The sequence below is a fragment of the Carettochelys insculpta genome, chromosome 6 (assembly GCF_033958435.1).
Source record: "Carettochelys insculpta isolate YL-2023 chromosome 6, ASM3395843v1, whole genome shotgun sequence".
NCBI lineage: Eukaryota > Metazoa > Chordata > Testudines > Carettochelyidae > Carettochelys > Carettochelys insculpta.
Window position 1 is genome coordinate 32,836,083 of NC_134142.1, and position 22,406 is coordinate 32,858,488.

General features: G+C 42.1%; 1 protein-coding gene across 1 annotated transcript in view; it reads left to right on the forward strand.

Moving 5' to 3' along the window:
- The window catches only part of NRDE2 (NRDE-2, necessary for RNA interference, domain containing), a 66,270-nt gene extending 45,496 nt beyond the window's left edge, over nucleotides 1–20,774 (forward strand). The window contains 6 exon segments of the mRNA XM_074996640.1: nucleotides 657–829; nucleotides 7,005–7,388; nucleotides 8,686–9,614; nucleotides 11,209–11,347; nucleotides 18,138–18,209; nucleotides 18,878–20,774. Of these exon segments, the coding sequence (XP_074852741.1) occupies nucleotides 657–829; nucleotides 7,005–7,388; nucleotides 8,686–9,614; nucleotides 11,209–11,347; nucleotides 18,138–18,209; nucleotides 18,878–19,003 (1,823 nt within the window). The 3' untranslated portion in view covers nucleotides 19,004–20,774.
- Nucleotides 20,775–22,406: the final 1,632 nt, after the last annotated feature.

Sequence of the window (22,406 nt, forward strand, 5' to 3'; positions counted from 1 at the left end):
TGCACATTATTCATCTGCATTATGATTCCAATACTTGGCTTTTAGGTGCAGTGAATATTTTTAATCTGGAAGTATTCAGTTGTGTTGGTGAAATCTAAGGCATGTAAATTAAAAAGTCATTGAAAATTTCAGCCAGTTTAAAACGATACCAACTTTAATTTGTGATGTTTAATGCCATAGTAATATTGTGCATATAACTAGTGCTTTATATTTTTAAATCACTTGGGCTGTGCCTATACTGGCACAAATCTTTGAAATAGCCATGCTAGTGGCCATTGAATTGAATATTCAGTGCCTCATTAGCATTAGGATGCTCTGGCCATAGCGCTTCAAAAGCAGCGCTTTTGAAGTGCCACAGCCAGAAGTATCCTAATGCTAATGAGGCGCTGAATATTCAGTTCAGCACTTCCTTAGTAATCTTCAAAATGTCCATTACTATGGCTATTTCAAAGATTCGTGCCAGTGAAGACACAGCCTTTCTGTATATTAATTCTCACAATGCATAAATGAAGGTGGTAAGCATGATCTGGATCTTCATTTTATATACAGGATAACTGAGAACAAATTATGATTTCCTTTTAATGTATTTTACATGCAGTTTTTGGATGGCCAACTTTCAATTTTGATGTGTGGGCTTTTTTTCCTTTATTTTGTAGATGAGGATGAGGAAGATGTAGATGAAGAGCAAGAAGTAAGGGATAAAACTCTACCCAAATGGCAAATTTGGCTGGACATTGAATGTTCCCGTGAAACAAGGCATTGGCTGCCTTGGCGACCTGACAAAACTAAAAAGCAGACTGAAGAAGATTGTGAAGACCCAGAGAGACAGGTCATTGTGATATATAAGACAATGGATATGTGCGTGTGGTTGTGAGTGATTTCTTTACATTTAGTTTAATCTGTGAAGGACTCCGTGCATAACTGTTTTAATGAAAACATAATTTGGAAGCACTCGGATATCTCTAGGGCAGTTGTTCCGAACATATTTTTTTCACTTAGATGGGCCTGAAAATTAACCAGTGGTTTCTTGCTGAGAACCCTGCAAGTCCCCCAGAATCCACTGGTAGGCTTGAGATGTGGTTTCTCCAGTAAGTGAGGAGAAATTGGTTGGTGAGGGTAGGCTGATGGGGCTTGTGAGGAGGGAATTTCCCACTGAAGGAAGTGACAGGCTAATGGATAGAGCCTTCCAAATCCATGGATGTCGACAGGCTGCTTTTGCAGAAAGTGGAGCAGATGCAATTACAGCTGCATGGGGTTCAATTCACCAGTGATACCTGGTGTGCAGAATCTAACTTGGGCAGCGCAGAGGGCTCAGTGCATTCAAGTCTGGCAGCCAATGGCTGGGGCAGGGCAGCAAGTCAGAGATTGCTGTCGAGTAGCTTGGGCCTCTTGGCCAGCGCTAACATTCCCACCTTGGCCCAACTTGGCATTTCTGACCACACTTCTAGCTTGCCGCTCCTAGAGAGCAGGGGCCAGGGCCCTGGGGGGATTAGAGTGAGTGGTATCCTGAGTGCATATGTGGAGCACCCACAGTGATGTAACATGCTGCTGCCAGTGCCATAGTTCACAAGCCCCCAAGAGGAGCACTTAATGTGACCTCCTTGTCGCCACAGCACCCCTCCGTGTTGCCCCTGGAGATCATGCCATTGTGCTGCCTCTTGCCTTCAAGACCCCAGCTCTTCTGGCTCACTCATCTCCACTGTCTTTCCCCCAAACGCTGAGGTGGCTTGCTGCTCAGGGTGCAGGTGCAGGTAGAGGTAAAAGCTGGCTGGTGGATCAGATTATGGGTTGATTCTGGCGGAGGTGGATCTACTTTTTTATATCTGTGAAGTGCTCTACTAACGGAAGTAGGAATGGTCACGTTGCTGCTTTGCAATCTCCTGAGCAAGCTGGAAAAAAAATAGTTGCTGTCCATCCTCACAGCACCATCATGACCAAGACAGATCTGGTTTCCACATCTCGTGCACTTATTTCCTGCGACTGCCTCTTAGCTTTCCTCTGATCGTGAACTTTCTGTTCCCAGAAATCTGGCACCATGACCCACCCCAATCTCTCATCTCTTTATCTCAAGGTCTGGTTCTTCAATTGCTGTCTGGCACTGAACAGGATTGCACTCCAGAAGTTCAGACAGGAGTGTTGGAAACTAGGCAACGTGTCACAAGGATAAGTTACCTGCAGAAGTGGAAATATTTCCAAGAGTAGTGTTCCCAGTAGTCTATATCTTCCCTCAAGTCACACATCATTTACATTCTTGAGTATCTGCTAAATGTGAAACCATGTTTATCACTGGGCTCAATTAATGTTCACCCGTACAGCCTGTTACCACCCCATGCCCCAAGAGGGTTTTCAGTCTGTGCTCTTCTGATGGCCACATGATTATTTAAAAGTCTGTTTAACCTTTTTCTCCTATCTAAGAGCCTATTCCACTGTGGGATCTAAAATTAGTCCTCAATGCACTGAGAAAATCCTCATTCGAACCTGTGGGTTGTTCCTTTTCATAAATTCTTTAAGAAGACATTCCTAATACCCATTAACCAAGGATTAAACAGAGACTGGGAGTGGCTCGCAGCTTACAAAACCAGCTTCTCTGCCTTGGGTGTTAATGTCTCCCCATTAGACTCTGACAAAGGCTCACATCCCCCTGCCTCATCTAACTTGTTTTTTCCTCTTTTGGTAAGTACTATTGATACTGGGCCATTTCCACCTTGCTGAATAGACCTTGTCAGATCTGGCCCTCCCTCTTACTGGGACCCCACTCTTTAAATACCACTCTGAAACCACCCCCCAACTCATGCATCTGGTGAAGCAGGTCTTTGCCCACAAAAGCTTATGCTCCAAAATATCTGTTAGTCTATAAGGTGCCACAAGACTTCTTGTTGTTCTCGAAGCTACAGACTAACACGGCTACCTCTCTGATACTTGGTTCCTAATATCCATCACCCTGATCATAGGGATAGGATAACTAGGATTTTTATGGCTGAGCCATTGTGGAGTGTTTTATCACAATGAAGTGACCTTACATTCTCATCCTCACTCCTACCTCAAGTTTCATCAGAATTTCACAACAATCAGAATGTCTGTTGGTGTTTTCCCCAATACTTACAACTCGAGAGAAGACACTAGTCTTCGTACACTCGTAAGAAGAGCCCTTTCTTTTGATCTCGATTGGATTGAGTCCTTCAAGCCTTCCCTGAGACCCTTTATTTTCCATGCAGAAAGAATAAAGGGGCATCCAGTTTCCATCCACAGCCTATTCAGATAGGTTTATGAGCTGTGTTTTGACCTGTTACAAAACCTTAGGAGTGAATCTTCCACTTAGGTTGATTACCTATTCCATGAGGTCTCGGTCTACCTCTGTGAACATACTGAGTAGCACATGTGTCTTGGACATTTGCAAGGCAGCCACCTTGTCTTTGGTGAGCAAGCTATATTGTTGCCCTAGGCTATATTATGTGCTTCTGGAACAAATGAGGCCTTAGAACAAACTCATTAATGATCTGTAGTAAATCAACATCAGCATCCTCAGTTAGGGGATTGCTCTGGAATCTTCTGATGTAGACCACCCATAGGGACAATAATTTGAAGGAGATATTACTTACCTTTTACAGTAAGTAATAGGTATAGTAAGTAATTTTTTTTTTTTTACCATATGGGCCTCTACTACTAGCTCTCCTTCCCCTTTGTAGAAAAGGAGCTGGAGTGGTGATGGGTCCACCCCTCCCTGCATCCTTACATGAGAGCATGAGAACATGTTGGGGGCAAGTATGGACCCATTGATGACAAAGTCTCCTTTCAAGAGTGCACGAGCACATGCAAATCCTCACGCGGGATACTTAAAGGCTACATCTACACGAGAGGCTACAGTTTGTTGACAAAACCCAGCACATCCACCGGCAGCGTTGTACCTCTCCCTGTTCAAGTATAATGCTTCTCTCAACAGTGTTCTGTTGACAAGAGTCATGTAGACACTCCTGGGTCTTTGTCAACAAACAGGGCTTCCAGATTACCAGGCAGCCCTGTTCGCAGAGCTTCTGGTCAGCTGTTCTGTTGAGAGAGGGCCAGGCAGTCTGGCCGTTCTCTGTTGACAGAATGGATTGCTCTTTCGATCTACTTTTATGTGTAGATGAAATCTGTCAACAGAAGTTTTGCCAGGAAGTCCCTTCCGACAGTGACTTGTGTCAACAGACGCTTCTCATGTAGAAGTAGCCACAGGTATGGAACATCTTGAAGTCAAGTTACTGTACAAGGTAAATAATCTTTTTGTTTCATCTCTCCTTTCCAGACCTTTCTAACTGCTGTAAGAAAGGGGGAGGGTCTGTTTATTCTGCCTCTCTCACAGCCTCTTTACCCATCTTCCAGGAGCTGTATTCTCATTTCTTGTGAATGGCTGCATTCCTTACTCTTTTACAAACAGCATGAAACCATAACAGAGAGGAAGCCATGCTAGTATGTACACTATCAAAACAAAAAGCAGTCAAGTAGCACTTTAAAGACTAGCAAAATAGTTTATTAGGTGGATAGATCTCCATTCCAAACGGCTAAAAGTAGTGCCTTGCATGTTGAACAGTAACAGAGAGGAAGCCAAAACAAAAAGCAGTCAAGTAGCACTTTAAAGACTAGCAAAATAGTTTATTAGGTGAGCTTTCGTGGGACAGACCCACTTCTTCAGACCATATCCAGACCAGAACAGACTCAATATTTAAGACACAGAGAACCAAAAACAGTAAGCAAGGAGGACTAATCAGAAAAAGATAATCAAGGTGAGCAAATCAGAGAGTGGAGGGGTGGGGGGGAAGATCAAGAATTAGATTGAGTTAAGTATGCAGATGAGCCCCTATAGTGACTCAGAAAGTTCACATCATGATTTAAACCATGTGTTAATGTTCTGAATTTGAATATAAATGTCCATTCGTCCACCTCCCTTTCTACAAAGGAGAGAGGAAGCTGTGCTAGTCTATACACTATCAAAACAAAAAGCAGTCAAGTAGCACTTTAAAGACAAGCAGAATAGTTTATTAGGTGGATAGCATGAAACCAATGTGATTTTGACAGTTTTACTCTTGCCCTTAGGGTTCTGAATAGGCAAAGAACTTCGCACTTGCCTTTTTAATTCCATTCTGCTGCTGCTTGATGGGGCAAGTATGCTGATACAAAGCACTAAACAATAGTGGCAGGAGGCCCTTTGTCTGCCTAGGGAAGGAGGAATAATAGCTTCATGAATGCTCCAAGGTGTTTGCTCACTAGCAGAAATCACCACAGATTTTTTTTTAAGGGCTGCAGCAGCCATGTCCTACAGCAGTTGCCTCCAGGTACTAACAACTCACTATGTGCATATGCTAGCTAGCAGTGCTATCATAGCTAATCACCCCTCTCCCACTTCTCCCGAACTGCCTATACCTTTGTGGTTGCCTTTGGAGTTGTATCAGGTAGGGAAGGAGCTCAGGGTACTTGTGGTCTCTGTTTCTCTTTCCCCTCTGCACACATACCCCACCCCCAGTTCCTCACACATCCCAATTTATTGCCCGCCTTTGCATTTCTATAGAGAAACAGGTACACTGAATTACTATCAGTTGTTTCAGAAAAGTTCAAGTGTGGGACTGGTTCTGTGTTGTATTTGCATATCTGCCACATAGATACTTTGTTTGATTTTGAGCAAGTCATTTGACCCCCTCAGTTCCTTGATTGTTTTCCTTATCTGTAAAATAGAAGTGTTGTGAGACTTAATCTTCATTAACTTTCTGATATGTGTTGCTGTCTGGTTACTAAAATTGGCATTTATTAAAAAAAGACTCCCATGTTAAATGAGCCAACTGAAAGACCATTTTGCTGCCTACAGGTTGACCACTAATGAAATAAGTATATGGTATGAGAGCATGGGGGAAAAAATAAAAAAAGTAAATAATCACAGACTAGTTGTTTTATATAGGTTTCTATATTCTTAAACTATGATTGCAAGCTCTTGGGGGCAGTGACAGCTTGTGTTTTTCAATGACTAATGCAATGGGACCCCGGGCTCTGTGCAGTACTGTGATACATATAATATATGATAATTTTAGGATACAGGTTCAGCCTCCCTGGTCTGACACCCTTGTGACTTGAACGGTCTTGGACCAGGGATTTTGCTGGACCAGGGGTGGTCAGTTCTCCCCCTGCCGCTGGCCTCAGCCCTTGCTTCTGGGTTCCCCTCTGCACTGTCACCTGTGGCTTCCTGCCTTCCCTGCAAGTTCCTTAGCCACCAGTTCCCACCCCCAGCCACCCCTCACCAGCTGTGACATGCCTGGGCCCCAGCTTCCTGCCAGGCCCCAGATGCAGCTTCCCGCCTGTCTCTGGGGATGAACTGCCATGAGCCTGGGCTGCCAACTTACCAGCCTGGGCCCCCTGGCTGCTGCTGCTGGCCCCCTCCCTTGCTGCCAGACCAGCTGTGGCTACCCTGCCCTGGGCTCCTGCCACAGGTCTGGCTGGCCCCTCCTTCCCCTCAGCCCCAGGATTCTCTGGTCCTGCAAGGTCTGCGATTCTGCCAGGTAACGGACATTGCCAGAGGAGAGCGTACCAGATTTCAGAGTTTCAGCCTGTAGAGCCAGGAGAAATAAGTGAAACTAAAACCATGCAAATAAAGGGAAGTTAGATTTTTATGAAAAAAATATAGTTAGAATAAGTAATCCAACATTAGCATCAAGGGAAAGACAAGTGCAATAATATAAGGAATGATTTTTAAACTATTACTTCTAGATCCCCATATATATGTTTTTTGAAGAGGTCATTGCAGAACGTACATTACTTCACTATCCAGAACTGTAGAAGTCTGTTATCTGCTGACAGGACCAGCAGTCTTCTCTGGAAGAGGATTATTACTTGTCTAATAGCTTTGTTTTTCTTAATTTAAATCAAGTTCCATCACCATTTCATATTAATTTTTGAAAATCTTCATTTAATTCAGAAAGCTACTTGATAAATTATAGACTTATTTTGTTCAAGTGTAAATGCAACTTTATTCCTTTTTCTAGGTATTGTTTGATGATCTTGGACCATCTTTAATCAGACTTTCTAGGCCAGATCTTCAGTTTCAGCTGCTCTACTCATTTCTGCAATTCTTGGGAGTCCCATGTGGGTGTAGTGTCTTTCCTTCAAATCTCTATATCGCTATGGATGAGAACAACATCTTTGATGCTGAGCAGTCTGAAGGGCCGCTGACTTCTTTTGACTCACTGCTTTATGGGTTCAATAGTATTGGCCATATGGACACAATGGTCAGAGAGAGACAGCACATAGGACACTGTAAGGAAGGAGAGGAGTTCATACAAAATGTCTTCAATTCAATATTGCCGTTATTATCAGGAAAGGAAAAGTCAAACCTTTCTGTCTGTTGGCTACAATATGAAATCTCAAAGGTAAGTATTTGTACACTATCTCTCATTGTGGCACATAGTTTTATTGTGTACATTTTTATACCATTAAATTAAGCAACATTAAGATAAAGTGACGGTTGAGCACACAAATGTCAGAAAAACTGCAGTTAAAGTAGCTTTAACTGAAATGATTGAGAAACATTGCTCTATAGAATCAGAAACAAAGATGGCTAATAGAATTAAAACTGAATTACATTATTACATTCTATTTTTAAAATTACGCTGTACTGTTTTGTCCAAAAATGTAAAGCAATTAGCAAGTTTCTTTGTAAAATGCTCAAATACTGTATGACTCAAGCCCTCAGATAAGCATTAAACAAAATGCTCCGCTTTATTAGAATATGTAGGAAGTTTTGCCTCTCTAACAATGCACTTATGGCTTCATGCTATTATACGCAGAGTAGTACTCAGTACAGGTTGAACCTCTCTCATCTAACACCCCAAGGACCTGACTAGTGCCGGACAAGAGAATTTTCTGGACAATGGGAGGTCAATATATTCTAGCACATTACCAACACTTCCACTTCTCACTGGGCTCTTACAAGATAGTGAGGGGTAAATTACAGCTAGATAACAGAACAGAACGCAGAGCCAGGATTGGTGGCTCTAAACAAACTTTATGGGACCATGGGAAACTTGGCCATACCCATGATAAGTGCTCTTCTGACTAACTAAAATCGTGCCAGATTATGGAGTTTGACAGACTGTGTGCAACTAAAATCAGTGCAGCTGCACCGGTGGCTAAAAATCCTGATGTGTAGAAGGTCAGTTTCTCTTTGATGATTCTCTGTTCCATACAATCACTCCCTACAGTTTAAATAACATACGACATGAACTAGCTGGTGGCCAAGGATAGAGAGCAGTGTTTCCTGTAAGCTGAGTACATGGGTGGCCTCCCAGGAGAGATGCAGATGCCACTCAGCTGATTAGTAGAGCGTCCACAGCCAGTAGCATGTGTTTCTACTGATTGTTCACATGCCTCAGTGCACATAACAATTTTTGTGTGCTCATGGATGGAAACAATTAGAGGGACCATTCATGGGAAGGGAAGCAGATTCATTTCTTTGGGACAAGAGTGAAACTAAGGCAAGCTAATGTGGTAAGGGCATTTTCCAGTATTTGTGCCTATGGGAACTGCAATTGACCCAAAAGTCTCTAATGGGCTAGTGGTGCTGACGAATACAGAAATAGAATGATGAACCCAAATATAAGTGGGAGTGGGTTTTTTTGTTCATGTGTTTGTTTTCTCCCCAATTTTTTTCTGTCCATTTTCATGCAGATTGTTCAGTGTCTCCAAATAAAAAACAAGAAGAAGCTGAAGTCACAGGGAAAGAAGAGCAAAAAGTTAGCCAAGAATCTCCTTAAGGCATCTGAAAACCGAAACAACCTTTCCCTCTGGAAGCTATATGCCTATTTGGAATGGTTGCTTGGCAACACAGATGATGCTAGAAAAGTTTTTGATACTGCTCTTTGCTTGGCAGGAACTGAAGGGTTGAGAAATACCGAACTGTGTAATCTGAGTTTGCTTTATGCTTCACTGGAAGTGGAGCTATTAGAGAGTGTGGAGGAAACAGTTATGTCACGTGCTGTACATATATTGACCAAACTAGCTGAAAGTGGGCCATATGTGTCTTACACTGGACAAGTGCTATCTGTGAATATTTTGAAAGCTCGGAAGGCGTATGAGCATGCATTGCAAGATTATTTAAATGAAAGCCCAGTCTCTGATTGGGATCAGGCCATTAGTTCTAGCCAACTGGTTAGTTTAGTTGGTTGTTATGCACTTTTCCAGTATTTGACCGTTGGTATTGATGCTGCTATATTAATATATAGACATATTTCTGAAAAGCTTAAAGGTTCTGCTTCACAGAAGTTTGAAAGCATTGGAGAAAATCTTGGTATTCAGAATTTCCCCACTGCCCTTGAAGCTGTCACACTCATGCACACAAATTTACTCAGGTACCATATGAAAGTTAGTATTTACCCTTTAAATCCACTGCGAGAGGCACTAACAGCAGCTTTGAAGTTGTATCCAAGCAACCAGTCTCTTTGGAGGTCATATGTTCAGATCCAAAGCAGGTCTCACAATGCTAGCAAAGCACGAAGATTTTTTGATAGTGTGACAAGGTCTACAAAATCCCTAGAGCCATGGCTTTTTGCAGTCCAAGCAGAGGAGATGAGAAAGAAGCTTGTCGAAAATGTCCAAAGGTAATAGAACTCTAGACAATAATAATACTGTCTACTTCATTCTTCATCTGTAGCTGTTAAATCGCTTTACCAAGGAGGGTGTACTACCATTATCTTAAGTTTCCTCATCTGTAAAGTGAGGTTTATAGAGGGCGTTTAAGTTATCACAACAAATCAGTGCCAGAATCATGAATAGAATGACACTTGTCCCATGTTCTTTCTGCTGGAGTACTGTACCCTCAAACGTTTTTCGAACCACACAAGTGACAATCTTGTTCTTGAGCTGTCACTATGGTGATCTTTGTGCAGATTGTATTATCCATCTCTATAAATTCCAGTTGACTATTACAGGATAAAACTACAAATGATTAGTCACAGAGAGGTAGCTGTGTTAGTCTATTTTCACGAAGCAAAAAAGCAGTCCTGTAGCACTTTAAAGACTAACAAAATAATTTTGTTGGATTTCCATTCCAAAGGGCTAAATGTAGTGCCTTGCATGCTGAATAGGTCATTTTGTTAGTCTTTAAAGTGCTACAGGACTGCTTTTGTTTTGTAAATGGTTAATTAGTTATGCTTAAAATTATGTTGAGTGCTCCCATTAATGAGGAATAAGAGGAGTTCAGTAAATACAATATGTGCTTTTTTGAAAATTCTTTTTAGCATCTACAAACTTTACCTGCTCTTTCAGGTTTGCTAGAGGTATTCTATAAAGCTGGATTTTGGGACATTTCCATGGAATGGAGAAGGAGCTAGCAAAATTGAAGGCTGTTAACTTTTTTAAAAATAGGTTAGTCATAGTTTGTGCCGACCCTCACCCCCCAGGCTTGACTGTAGTAAACCTATGCCTCATCTTTTTGTTTTGGCCTTTTAATTCACTCTTCCTCTCCTTCCCCCTACCCCTGATTCCATTGTGATCAGTTATGGGAACTTGCACCTACAGATGGCTGAGGCTGACTAGTGTTGCTTGTTAAATGGCATCAGAAGGATTTCATCTCCAGTTACTGATTTCTTTGTGCTGTTTTCAGCATTCAGTGTTAATCACACTATTTTTGCCATGAAAATTCAAAACTATTGAGTTATTCATTCTTCAGTATGTTTCTGATTGCAGAACAGAATGTGCAGAACAAATTAGAGGTGTTGCATAGTCTGTGGAGCATATGTTAATTTTTTTTAGTGTTACAATTTTTTTGTGTTACTAAAACCTTGTTTTATTGACTTGTAAGATAGAGACTAAAATGTCTGAAGAATAACAATATGTCCTGCTGGGTGAAGACTAGAATCCATTGGTTTCCCATATTATATTGAACTATATTACAAAGAAAGGAAGGTTATTTTTCTCAACTCTGAGTTTAGAGGGTTAGTTACTTTATGCCAGACATCTTTTCCCCAAAGAAAAATTAATACATACTTTAAAATTATTTTTATATTAAATTTTACCAGCTGGACCAGCACATATTCCAAATCAGTTTAATCTGATAGCTGTTAATGTTAACAGAGAGATCAGAAGGAAGTACCTAACGTGTACTTTTCTGTGGAGTGGAAGCAGTGAAATTACTCTTGCCTTGAGGACACAATTGCTTACTTCCTATGTCTATTGTTTGCTCTTCTGTTTCAGAGCAGATGTTGGAGAAATACATTCAACCATTCCTGAAACTGGGTTGGCAAATCGGATTAAAGCTTTGTTTGAACATGCAATTCAGACTGAAAACGGTGCCCATTGTCCTTTGCTGTGGAGAATGTATTTGAACTTTCTGGTGAGATTAGAGCAATGTTTGGGTTCAATTTTATTATATTTACCATATTTGCAATTTCTGATTAACAGTGGGCACTATGTAGAAAGGCTGGGTTGAAAGATGCTTACATTTGGTGTCCATTTTAGTTGTATCAGTTCCTACAGATGGGAGTATTTGGAGAAATGCAGGTGAGTCATTTAGACCAGGGATTTGTGATGAGGTGCAGTCACAGAAGATCCCTTGAGATCTTCCCAAGTATGCTGATCACCCATGTTTTGGCCCTTTGGGGCATCCCCATCCCTCTCTCCTGCTGAGACAGATCCTCTGGTCTCCCCCAGCCAAGGCACAGAGTCAGAGTTATTGCCCCCCTGTGGAGTAATGCAGATGCTGTTTAACCACAGCTCTGGATGGAAGCAGTACTAGGCCAGAGCACCCAGGGAATCAACACACAGAAGTATCAAAACCCCAAATAGATTTCTGTCTCTGTGCAAAAGATTTGCACAGGTAGGGCTCATTAGGTAAGCCCCCTTTATCAATGAAAGGGAGATATGCACAGTGGTAGCTCTCCTCAGATAATAATTTACACTGGGTTTGATTATAAAAAAAAAGTTATTAAGCAAAACAGTAGGAGTTAAATGATTATAGGTAATGAAAAGCAGAACAAAATCAATTATGAAATCAAATAAAAGAGAAAACACATAGTTAATTATATTTCTGTAGAAATGCAGTAACTTGTGAGCTGTTACCATAAACAGTTGTTTTTATAGCAGGTGAAATCTTCAGGTCAGAAATTATCTGATTTTGAAATTGGCCTTCAGTAAAGTTCTGTTTCCTTAGGGTGTACAGTACACCTGCACGATAGGTGCAATCAAGTTGCGCATGTCTCAGGTTAATGTGACCGACGCCCTGACAGGAGCGGTTTCCTGTTGGGGGGGCTGGCAGCCACGAGTCAGACTGCCGTCCCTGACAGGAGCAGTTTTCTCCCACACCTGTCGGGGCAGCAGCCACGAATCAGACTGCCGTCCCTGACAGTAGCGGTTTCCCAGTCTCCGGGGTAGTGGGGAGCTGGGAACCAGGTGGCAGCCTGGCTCCTCTCCACTTGCAGAGCCAGGAAGCTGAGCAGGGCAGCAGCACTGGTAAGTTTCCTGGCTTCAAGGAGCTGGGGGAGCCGGGAGCCAGGCTGCCACTGATTCCTGGATCTCCCCTGCTGGCTGGAGCCAGGAAACTGAACAAGGGTGTTGCTCTGCTCGGTTTCCCCTCTCTGCAAGTAGAGGGGAGTTGGGAGCCAGGCTGCTGCCTGATTCCCAGCCCCCTGTCACTTGCAGGACCCAGGGAGCTGACCAGCTGAGTCCCACAAGCAGCAAGTGGTGGGGAGATGGGAACCAGGCTGCCCCCTGGTTCCAGGCTCTCTGCCGCTCTGGGAGGCAGGAAACTGACCAATCGTGCTGGGCTGGTCAGTTTCCCAGCTCCTGCAAGCCCAAGGGAGCCAGAAACCAGGCTGCTCCCTCATTCCCGTCTCCCTTCGACTTGCACAAAAATTTGAGTTAAGTGGGGGTTGCAGAAGTGCAACCCCTGTGTAACTTGTTTGTTTACTGGATCAGGCAATTTCCAAGGCAGGCTTCAGACAAAATGTAACAGGTTGGAGACCAAAGATGGAGGAAGCTCAGGGTCCCTTTATACTTTTCCCGTGTGGAGGGAAGTCCTTTCTCTCTCTGTCACCATATACTCCAAGATGGAGCCTGTCACGTGCATGTCACCTGTTCAGGTCCTTTAAAGACAATCAGCCATTGACTGTCTGCTGGATTGCATGTTCATAGACAAGTTCCTCAGATGTGGATTGTCACCCATTAAGTGGTTAAGTACTGCTATTCCTCCCAAACCATATTCTCTCAGTAGGGTAGCCACGTCTCCTGTTGAGGTGTTCAGGGAGGCCAACATTTGGAATACAAATAAGCCAACAATACTTACTTGGTACAAAAATGATACATGTACAGAAACTGTATTTAGAGATCCAGCAGGTTATAACATTAAAAAATGATAGGTCACAAACCACCTTTTGCTCAAAGTATTCCTGAGCTATGCATATTTGAGAGGGGGTTCCTTCACAGGGTTCTCCAACCTTTCCTTCCCCCCGGAGGATCCACTCAACATGCTATAAAAACTCCATGGTCCGCATGTGTCACAACTGTTTTTCTGCATATAAAAGATGGGGCCTATCGCAAGATAGGCAGTTGCCCCCAGCTCTTGTGAAGCTCCTTTACTCAGTTTTTATAAGCAGAAAAAAATTGTTTTCTGCAGCTTCAGTCTCAAGCAGTAGAACTCAGGGTTTCAGCTCCATGTGGCAGAGCTTAGGCTCTTGTCCCAGTGTGGCCGTGGTGTTTAGTAGACCCCTGAAATTGGTTTGCAGTCATGACCCCACCCCCTCTCTTGTTGAGAATCACTGATACAAATTAGGCTGATTTAGTGAAGACTTGTAATGTTTATGCAGCATAATTTTAGCAAGTAAGAGCTACAAAGTATTTTACTGTTGCTGATGACAGTGGCCACAATGTAATAGTTATTTTTCCTACATTAGAAATGGACTGTCCCTTTGTGGGAAATTTAAAGTATATGCAGATGGACAGAAGTTAAGAAGAGGGCAAGACTAAGTAGGGGAATTATGGAAGTAAACTCAATTTATTGCAACTAGCAGAGCAGATACAAATCTTTAAGATCTTAAAAATTAAGCTGTAGCTGCTTTACTTACTATATGCAATAATTATGATTATTTATCTAGTAGGCAGTTTCTACACAGGCCACTTCTTTCAGAAGTGGTGTGGTAATACACAGGGCAAAAGATGCTAATGAAGCATGGATGCAAATTCCCCACGCCACATTAGCATAATGTCACATGATTTGGAGTCCAGAAGACCGTTCTTCCAGACTCCAAAATGCCGTGTAGAAGCGAGGCCCTGGGGAGGCTTCCCAAAAATTTTCGGGAAGAAGGGGCCTCCGGAAGAAGCACGTCTTTCCAGAAGCCCCCTCCCCAGGGCCACGCTTCTACACGGCGTTTTGGAGTCCAGAAGAATGGTCTTCTGGACTCCAAATCACGTGACATTATGCTAATGAGGTGCGGGGAATTTGCATCCGCGCCTCATTAGCATCTTTCGTTCTGTTTATTAGCATTCCACTTATGCATAGAAACAGCTGTAGAGTTTAAATTTTTGTTCATAATGTCAAAATAGATGTGTCTGCTGAGGTGGCCATTGTGGGCTGGGCACATTTTTGTAAAAAGCTTCAGCCTTTTTTTGAAAGCAATCTGATTCCTGAACTTCTTTCATTTTTTCTAAATTTCCCATTTCCTACTTTTTAGTTCAAGCTTTTCAGAAAAGGAATATTAAAGTTTTTATTATTATTCTGAATTTACTCCACAGGTAAGCTGTACTATATTCAATGAGGCCCTGAGCCTTGGACAGAGCTGGTACTGGTCTGCCAGTGTCAAATCCCCAAGACTAAGTAACATTTAGTGACATTTGGATTCTGTGTGTCGGAATGCTACCTCTGGTGAACTGTGATCCTTGCATTGGGACAGATTTATTGGTGTCAGATGAAAATAAGTTGTAATAATAAGGCATTCAATCTTAAATATTTTCAAAAAGATCTCTCTCCATCTTTACCAAAATCAGTCTGTCCAGTTGGATTTTGAATCAGTAATCCCTTTACTAAAATTCAGTTTATTTTTTAAGAAGGGATTAAAGGCAGAATGATACTGAAAGTTGTTAGCAGAACAATAGGAAATATAAATGCTAGTGTCATTTGTAATGATTAAATTGAGTGTTACTGTCTAGCATTTGTAAATCTCACAACGTGGTATAAAATATTTAGTTACTGAAAAGAATCCAGACAGTATCTACAAATAATACTTAATGTATATGAAATAGAAGTCCTATATTTCAAGCATGAATCCTGTCCCTCTTAATAGCATCATTAATGTAGTGAGGCCAAGTGAAAATGTTAAATCACTGACAGTTGACTCTCCTGGTCTTGAAGACTCCAAAGAATTAGTAAATTGTTGGTATAGGAAGGCATTGTTTCACTCTGTATTTGCCAGAGTTCCCTTTACATATAGTTATATTCAAACCTGGCCAATTCAAAATATTTTGTTCATAAGAAATTATTAAAATGTTTACATATATGTGGTGATTGAATACAGATTGGACCTCCCTGGGCCAGCACCCTTGGGACCTGATCAGTCCCAAATGAGGCATCCCCTGCCTCTGGTCCCCCAGCCTGCCATGATACTCTGACACCAGCTCTACTTCTGTCCCCACTAGCCGTCCTTCCTCTGCCCCACCGCTACCTACAGCTCCAACAGTCCTTTTACTGCTGGCCCTGGTTGGACAGTCCCTGGTTCCAGCCTCTGGGCTCATGCCCGCCTCAGCCACTGTGCAGATCCGGTGGCAACCAGCTCCAGTCCTGGCCAGACTGGAGTATGCTGGCCTGAGGGACACCAGCCCAGTAACACAAGCCCCACCCCACCGGGCTCTCCATGTGCCGCTCCCCCTCTCACCAGGCTCCCAACCAATAGGGGTCCCAGCTGCTTGCTCTCTTCCCACTAGCCTAACATCCTGAAGCTCTCTGGTCCTGGAACATCAAGGCCGTGTCTACACGTGCCCCAAACTTCGAAATGGCCATGCAAATAGCCATTTCGAAGTTTACTAATGAAGCGCTGAAATGCATATTCAGCGCTTCATTAGCATGCGGGCGGCAGCGGCACTTCGAAATAGACGCGGATTGCCGGCACGCATCTCGTCCAGACGGGGCTCCTTTTTGAAAGGACCCCGCCTACTTCGAAGTCCCCTTATTCCCATCAGCTCATGGGAATAAGGGGACTTCGAACTAGGCAGGGTCCTTTCGAAAAGGAGCCCCGTCTGGACGAGACGCGCGCCGGCAATCCGCGTCAATTTCGAAGTGCCGCTGCCACCCGCATGCTAATGAAGCGCTGAATATGCATTTCAGTGCTTCATTAGTAAACTTCGAAATGGCCATTTGCATGGCCATTTCGAAGTTTGGGGCACGTGTAGACGTAGCCCAAGGGCCCTGCTGGACCATGGATGTCGCTGAACCAGAGAATCCCATTTTGTGAGGTGCAGTCTGTAATTAGAGTAGCCGGCCAATGCACTCAAACCTATAGCCTTTTATTCTTCTGTCTTAAAGCTCTATGCTGGTAGTATGTTCTATACTTGCCCCATCAGATATGCAAGCTGGCATTTCTAGGAAGAGGATTTAACTTCCTGTAGCTTGATGCTATCACAGCCCCTTCTTGGACATTGACTGTGAAGGGATTCAGCTGCTTGATCCTGTATATTTTAAATCTCCAGAGTCTGAACGGTGCCCAGGCATAGTGAATAGGACAGTCTTGCAGCCTCTGAGCATGCTCTCAGGTGTAGATCTTCTTTCATCCCTGTTGAGATCACACAGCCCACTGCATCATTATTTGAATGGGCTCAGCTCTTAATCACCCCTTATAGTTTGAACCTACCCTCTTTCAAAACATCACTCAGAAGTGAGAGCCTTCTGGTTTATCCTTTCAGGAGGCCTCATTGTAGGTGTAACAGTAAATTCAGATGCTACCCAGAATTCCCACATTTACGTCTCATGTTGTTCTGCAGACAACTTTCAATATCACTCTTTACTAACACACAAGAGTACAAACCTGAACACTATGATTCTCTCAGTTTAGTTCACCCTTCCTTTGGGTGTTCTTGGGGTCATCTGTGTTTGGATAGGCTGGTCTTCCTTCATCTCATCAGCACCTACCAGTAGCAGCTTCTTGTGTTGGCAAAACAAACCAGCAGTTATGTAGCTAAGTTATTTTGTTATTCTTTAAAGTGCTACATAACTGCTGGTTTGTTTTGTTAGAATACAGACTAACATGGCCACCTTTTTCTATTGGCAGTGGTTGTTCAAATTGCATTTACATAGATGTTTCAGTCAAACAAATTATTCTAAATTTCTTAACCATTTAATAACTGAGGGAAGAACACTGTGCAGGTCCAAGAGTAAACCAGGCAGCTTTGCCAATGAATGCAGCCTGCAACTAAATGATCTACATCTTATTGGCCATAGCATCAGTGGCAGGAGTCGTGAAGGCTCCATGCAGTCATGAGCAGCACATCTTATCAGTCTACATCTGAAGCAGTTGAGCTTTGCCCACAGATGGTGGTAAGAGTCAAAATCTGGGGTCCAGGCTGTTTGATCTGTCATGAGATAAGCACTGGCTTTGTTTCAGTCGTGTTTTTGCTGAACTAGTATGCTGCCTGGAGGTGACATTGAGGTTCCTTAAAGCAATTGTGCAGATTTGGTGCCTCAAGCTAAAATGGATTAATGACCACTGTGAACAGTGATAGATCGAGATTCTGTAATGTGACTTGTCAGTTAATGTCAGAAGGTGCAATATTAGTCAGGACCGGAAGCCAGGCCAGGTTGGTTGGTCTTACGATACCAGTTATACGCATACTGTAGAAAGTTTGTGAATGTCCTCTAGGACCATCTCGTTGACATGCATTGTGGCTCTTGAATTATTCAGTTTACAAAATTGGAAAAAGTGGTTCTTCTTGCTATATTGGTTGCTGACTCAAAGGCATATTACATTAATGACCTATATGAGCAATACCTTATTACATATATGCCTATTATACAGTCTTGTCATAAAGGACTCCTTAACAGAGAAACTGTGTGAACTTTTGAGTGGTAGTTTGCTTCTAAGAAGACATAAAATATCACATCAGCAGCCCCAATTTACTTCAAATATGGGTGTTTTTCCTCTCAGTTTTCTCTAGGAAATAAAGAAAGCAGCAAAGGACTGTTTTATAAAGCTCTTCAGAACTGTCCCTGGGCAAAGGTAAATATATATATATTTTTTATTTAACTTGGTCAGCAAGAAATGAAGATTTTCTTATATTTAGAAATAATTTTTGAAAAAGTTTAGGATGTAATTAGCCATGATAGTTATGTGGAAAAAGAATGACAACAAGAGGAACATTTACCGTCAAAGTAGCACAGATTGACTACAAATGAGAGGTGAATTTCCAGGGCAAACAGACAACTGTAGATTTCAGTTTCATAAGCTGAAGAATGATACTGAATAAATAAAGCATGGAGATGACCCAGAAGAGATGGCATTTTGAGTACCGTGTTTAATTCTGAACAATTCAGCAGCAGAAATATGTAAAATACATATTAGAAATAATTCAGAGAATAGCAGAAAATAAATAAATTGGTGTGCACTTAATGACACTCATGGAAATTATAAGGAGCTTCCCATGCTTCAGCATCTTTCAAATCCTGTATTTGTTTGCTGAATGAGAGTGGTAATTTTAGCTATAGAAGAGAGCTAGTCATTTATAGTACAGAATTGATTACAGGATTGCTACGTCCATCATGATGCTTTGTGTATGCTGAAATGTTGGTTGCATGTGCTAGTGTCATGTACTCCATTTTATCTAGTCCCTCTTTCTTTAACAGGAAGGTGGTAGAATAAATGTTTGTTTTTTTAAATTATATTTATAGGTGCTGTATATGGATGCAATAGAGTATTTTCCAGAACAGCTGCAAGAGACCCTTGATCTAATGACTGAAAAAGAATTGAGAGTAAGAGTACCTATAGAAGAACTGGACCTGCTATTGGAAGATTAAAAGAAGATTGTGCAAGAACAAAAAAGGCCAACGCTAATGATCTATTTTCAACTATTATTTTTGACTGGGACTTCAATGGACTATGCTAAGAGTAATTTGCTAAAAACTTTGCTATTACTATGCTGAACTGCTCACTGTAAATATGTAGATTTGTTCCACATCTTGTAGTGGGCTGCTTTCTACATGTAAATACATCTGTTTTTCCTGGAAAGTGCAGCAGAATCCACAAAGTGATACCTTCTGCTAATTAAATTTGCTGTTGAGCCCCACCTACAACTCATATGCTCCTGTTTAATACAGCCAGTCCCTTGAATTCATTGGAATGTCAAGACATTCCTGCTACAGTTTGCTAGGCAGTTCAGGAAGTAAACATCTGCCAAAGTACTCTGTACAATCTGCTGCTGTCAACAGCCTGAATATGTCCTGATCAGTATTGATGTAAGCAGGCACATATGTTCCAGCATCTTGCTGTCTGTATGAAACAAGGTTAGTAAAACTCCTGAGAAAATACTCAGTCAAACAATTATTTCAATTGACAATTGTTGTTAAAAGCAAAAATCTTGTTTGGCAAGATGTCACTTCTATCTTTAAAAGGCGTGTGTATATGATATGACAATTCTAATGTAAATATTGATGAAAAAACATAGTTGAATATTTTAATCAAGTTGGACCTTGGATTTTATTTTTAAATGTTAATTTTGGAGAGGAAAATGCATGCATCTTTATTTTTAATACCTAGATCTTTTCTAGCAGCGAGTTTTTGTTTTGTATTAAATATGGAAGCTATTCTAATTAACTTCCCTTTGCTCCCAACATACACTGGGTAACTGTCATGAGACAAATAATGATTCTATTTTGAGGTGCTCTTTCCTATGGTGTATACTCAGTATATTAGATTTAGAGTAACTCTGTACTTTATACTCAACCACTGCTACAGAATGGAATATAGCACCTGTTTAATTGTACAGCTCATGTTCCCCACCCCCATACCTCAAACAAATTAATAGTGTTCCAAAGTTCATTTGAAAATAAGTAGGGAATTGGTATAGAGTGCTAAAGGAGGAACAAGGCACTGGATTTTGCGTCTTTTTTCTTAAGCCTGGAAACAAAGGTGGTCTGTGTTTTCATTTTCTGTGAAAGTACCTCCAACTACAGAGCCCTTTAATATCATATCGGTTTTGTGTTGACTTTGAAGGAATAGTACAAGCTACTCAATCACTTAGACTTAGCAGCAATGAGAGATATCACAAATGAGAGAGATCTCCTGTCTATCCAACCTTTGTCAGCTGAGATCTGTTAAAATCTCAGCACAGGCTGTTAAATTAATTACAATGCATATTAAAATACTTATCCATCTCTGCACTTATTTGAAAATAGGGGATGTGCAAATGTTTGAATATAATCTGAAATTTTACACAACTTCTGCAGCAGCTTTTACTGAAGATCTTAAATTGCTTTACTTGGAAAATTTAGCCTCGTTATTTCTCTGATTAAGTGTAAGTATGACCACATTTTTCTTTCAAAAGTAATGGATTCAAAGATGATTTTCTTGGGGAAAAAAAAAATCCTTTTCTTCTAAAACCCCAGTTCCATGTGAATCTGAGAGATGGCAAAATACTCAGATGAAAGTTGACAGCTTGTTACTGGATGGTGAGTGAAGAAAGAAAGGTCAGACTCTACCTTCTGTTTCTTTGATGTGTTAGGGTCTTAATAGAGGTCCCCCTGTGGGATGAGGGAGAAGGCAGATACTGGACACAGTGTTGATATATAATCTAAATACTTCTTATGATTACACTATAAACACCACTCACTCTCCATTCACACCCCTTCTTACTACAACAGGGTCCAAAGGTCAGAATGAAATCCTGATGGTCAGTCTAAATACAGTCTGATCACAAGGTGAGGGGAGCCTGCATTACATACCTCTTCTCTTTTAGGCCTCTGGATTGTCATCTGACTCCAAATTTCAGATATGTAAAGCAATTATTTATAGACCAGTTCTTCATATTGTCAACATTGTTTCTGTTTACAACGCCTTTCACCTGTAAGTCCAGGCAAATAATTCTGGGCAGACCACCGTAATCCAAGATGTTGCAGTTCTCCCAAATCTTGCATTACTGCACAGCTGGTGTTATTGCCTTTTCTGCTAATTGTTCATATTACCCATTGACATAAAGTTGTTTTTTGCCCAGTCCTATAACCTCACTTCAGGTGCCAACATCCAACTCTTAGTCACATCAAGTGGACAACATTTATGCAAATAATGCAAAACCTACTGTTCTCGTACCCTTTGTCTTGAGTTGCTCAGTGAGCCAGGCCCTGCTTCTTTCCTGGTGGTACCAGAGGTTGCCCTAGGCTTGTTGAAGAACTAGAGTAGCAGCAATGGAACATTAAGCCAGATTCCTCATCGTGCTTCAGCTCACCATCAGACATGGAGTAGTGGTAATAGTAGTTCTTCTTTGAGTGGTCCCTGTGGGAGCTCCACATTAGGTGTCAGGCTTGCCCCGGCACCGCAGATCAGAGATTTCCAGCTGTATCTCGTCGGGTCACGCATGTGCTGATGCGTGTCAGTCCTTCGTGCGCTTTTGGTCACGTGCACGATCCGGTCCACACCAGTTCCTCTCAAACACCAACGGCTGCAGACGGAATCCGCTTCGGCTCCAACGCCTAAGACAGATAAACTCATTTATAATATAGTTATTAGTTTCTTTGTCGTTCTATAAGACTGTTAAAGTTTTCGTGTAAATAGTTTTTAAAAAAAAGAAGGGGCGGGGGGGAAGGAAGAGCCGACCGCCTCAGGCAGTCCGCTATCTCAGAGACTGCGAACCTTATCTGTTTTGCTAGCTATTAGTAGCTGTTAAGTGCCTTGTTTAACATTGAAAGTAGTTAAGTACCTTGAGAAGAGATATCTTCGCTGGGGTTTAAGAAATGTGAATTGTGCTGCAAAGCTATGTCTGCCTCCGATGGCCATAGCAAATGCATTCGTAGCTTGGGAGAGGCCCATGTCCCCCAGAAATGTCCTCACTGCTCTAAACTAATGGCCAGAGCAAGAAAGGACAAGGAGATGAGGCTAAAAATGATCTTGTTTGACAAGGCCCTCCAGCCTGAGCTGTTGGAGATGCCCCAGAAGGAAGGGCCCTCAGCGCCGCATAAGAGGAAGGCAACCTCTTTGACCTCCTCTACGCATAAGAAAAAGAAGGTATCCCCTACTGGATCCTTGCCAGTGGTATCTGTGAGCAGGATGAGTGAGGCACAGGGCTGTGAACCACTGGCAGTTCAAAGCAGCGAGAAGGCCAGACAACATAAAACAGTACCTGGGGCTCCGACCAGTAAACTGTCGGCACTGAGAATCTTATAGGTGCCAACATGGCAGGCACCAGAGGCTATGGCACCGAGACTCACG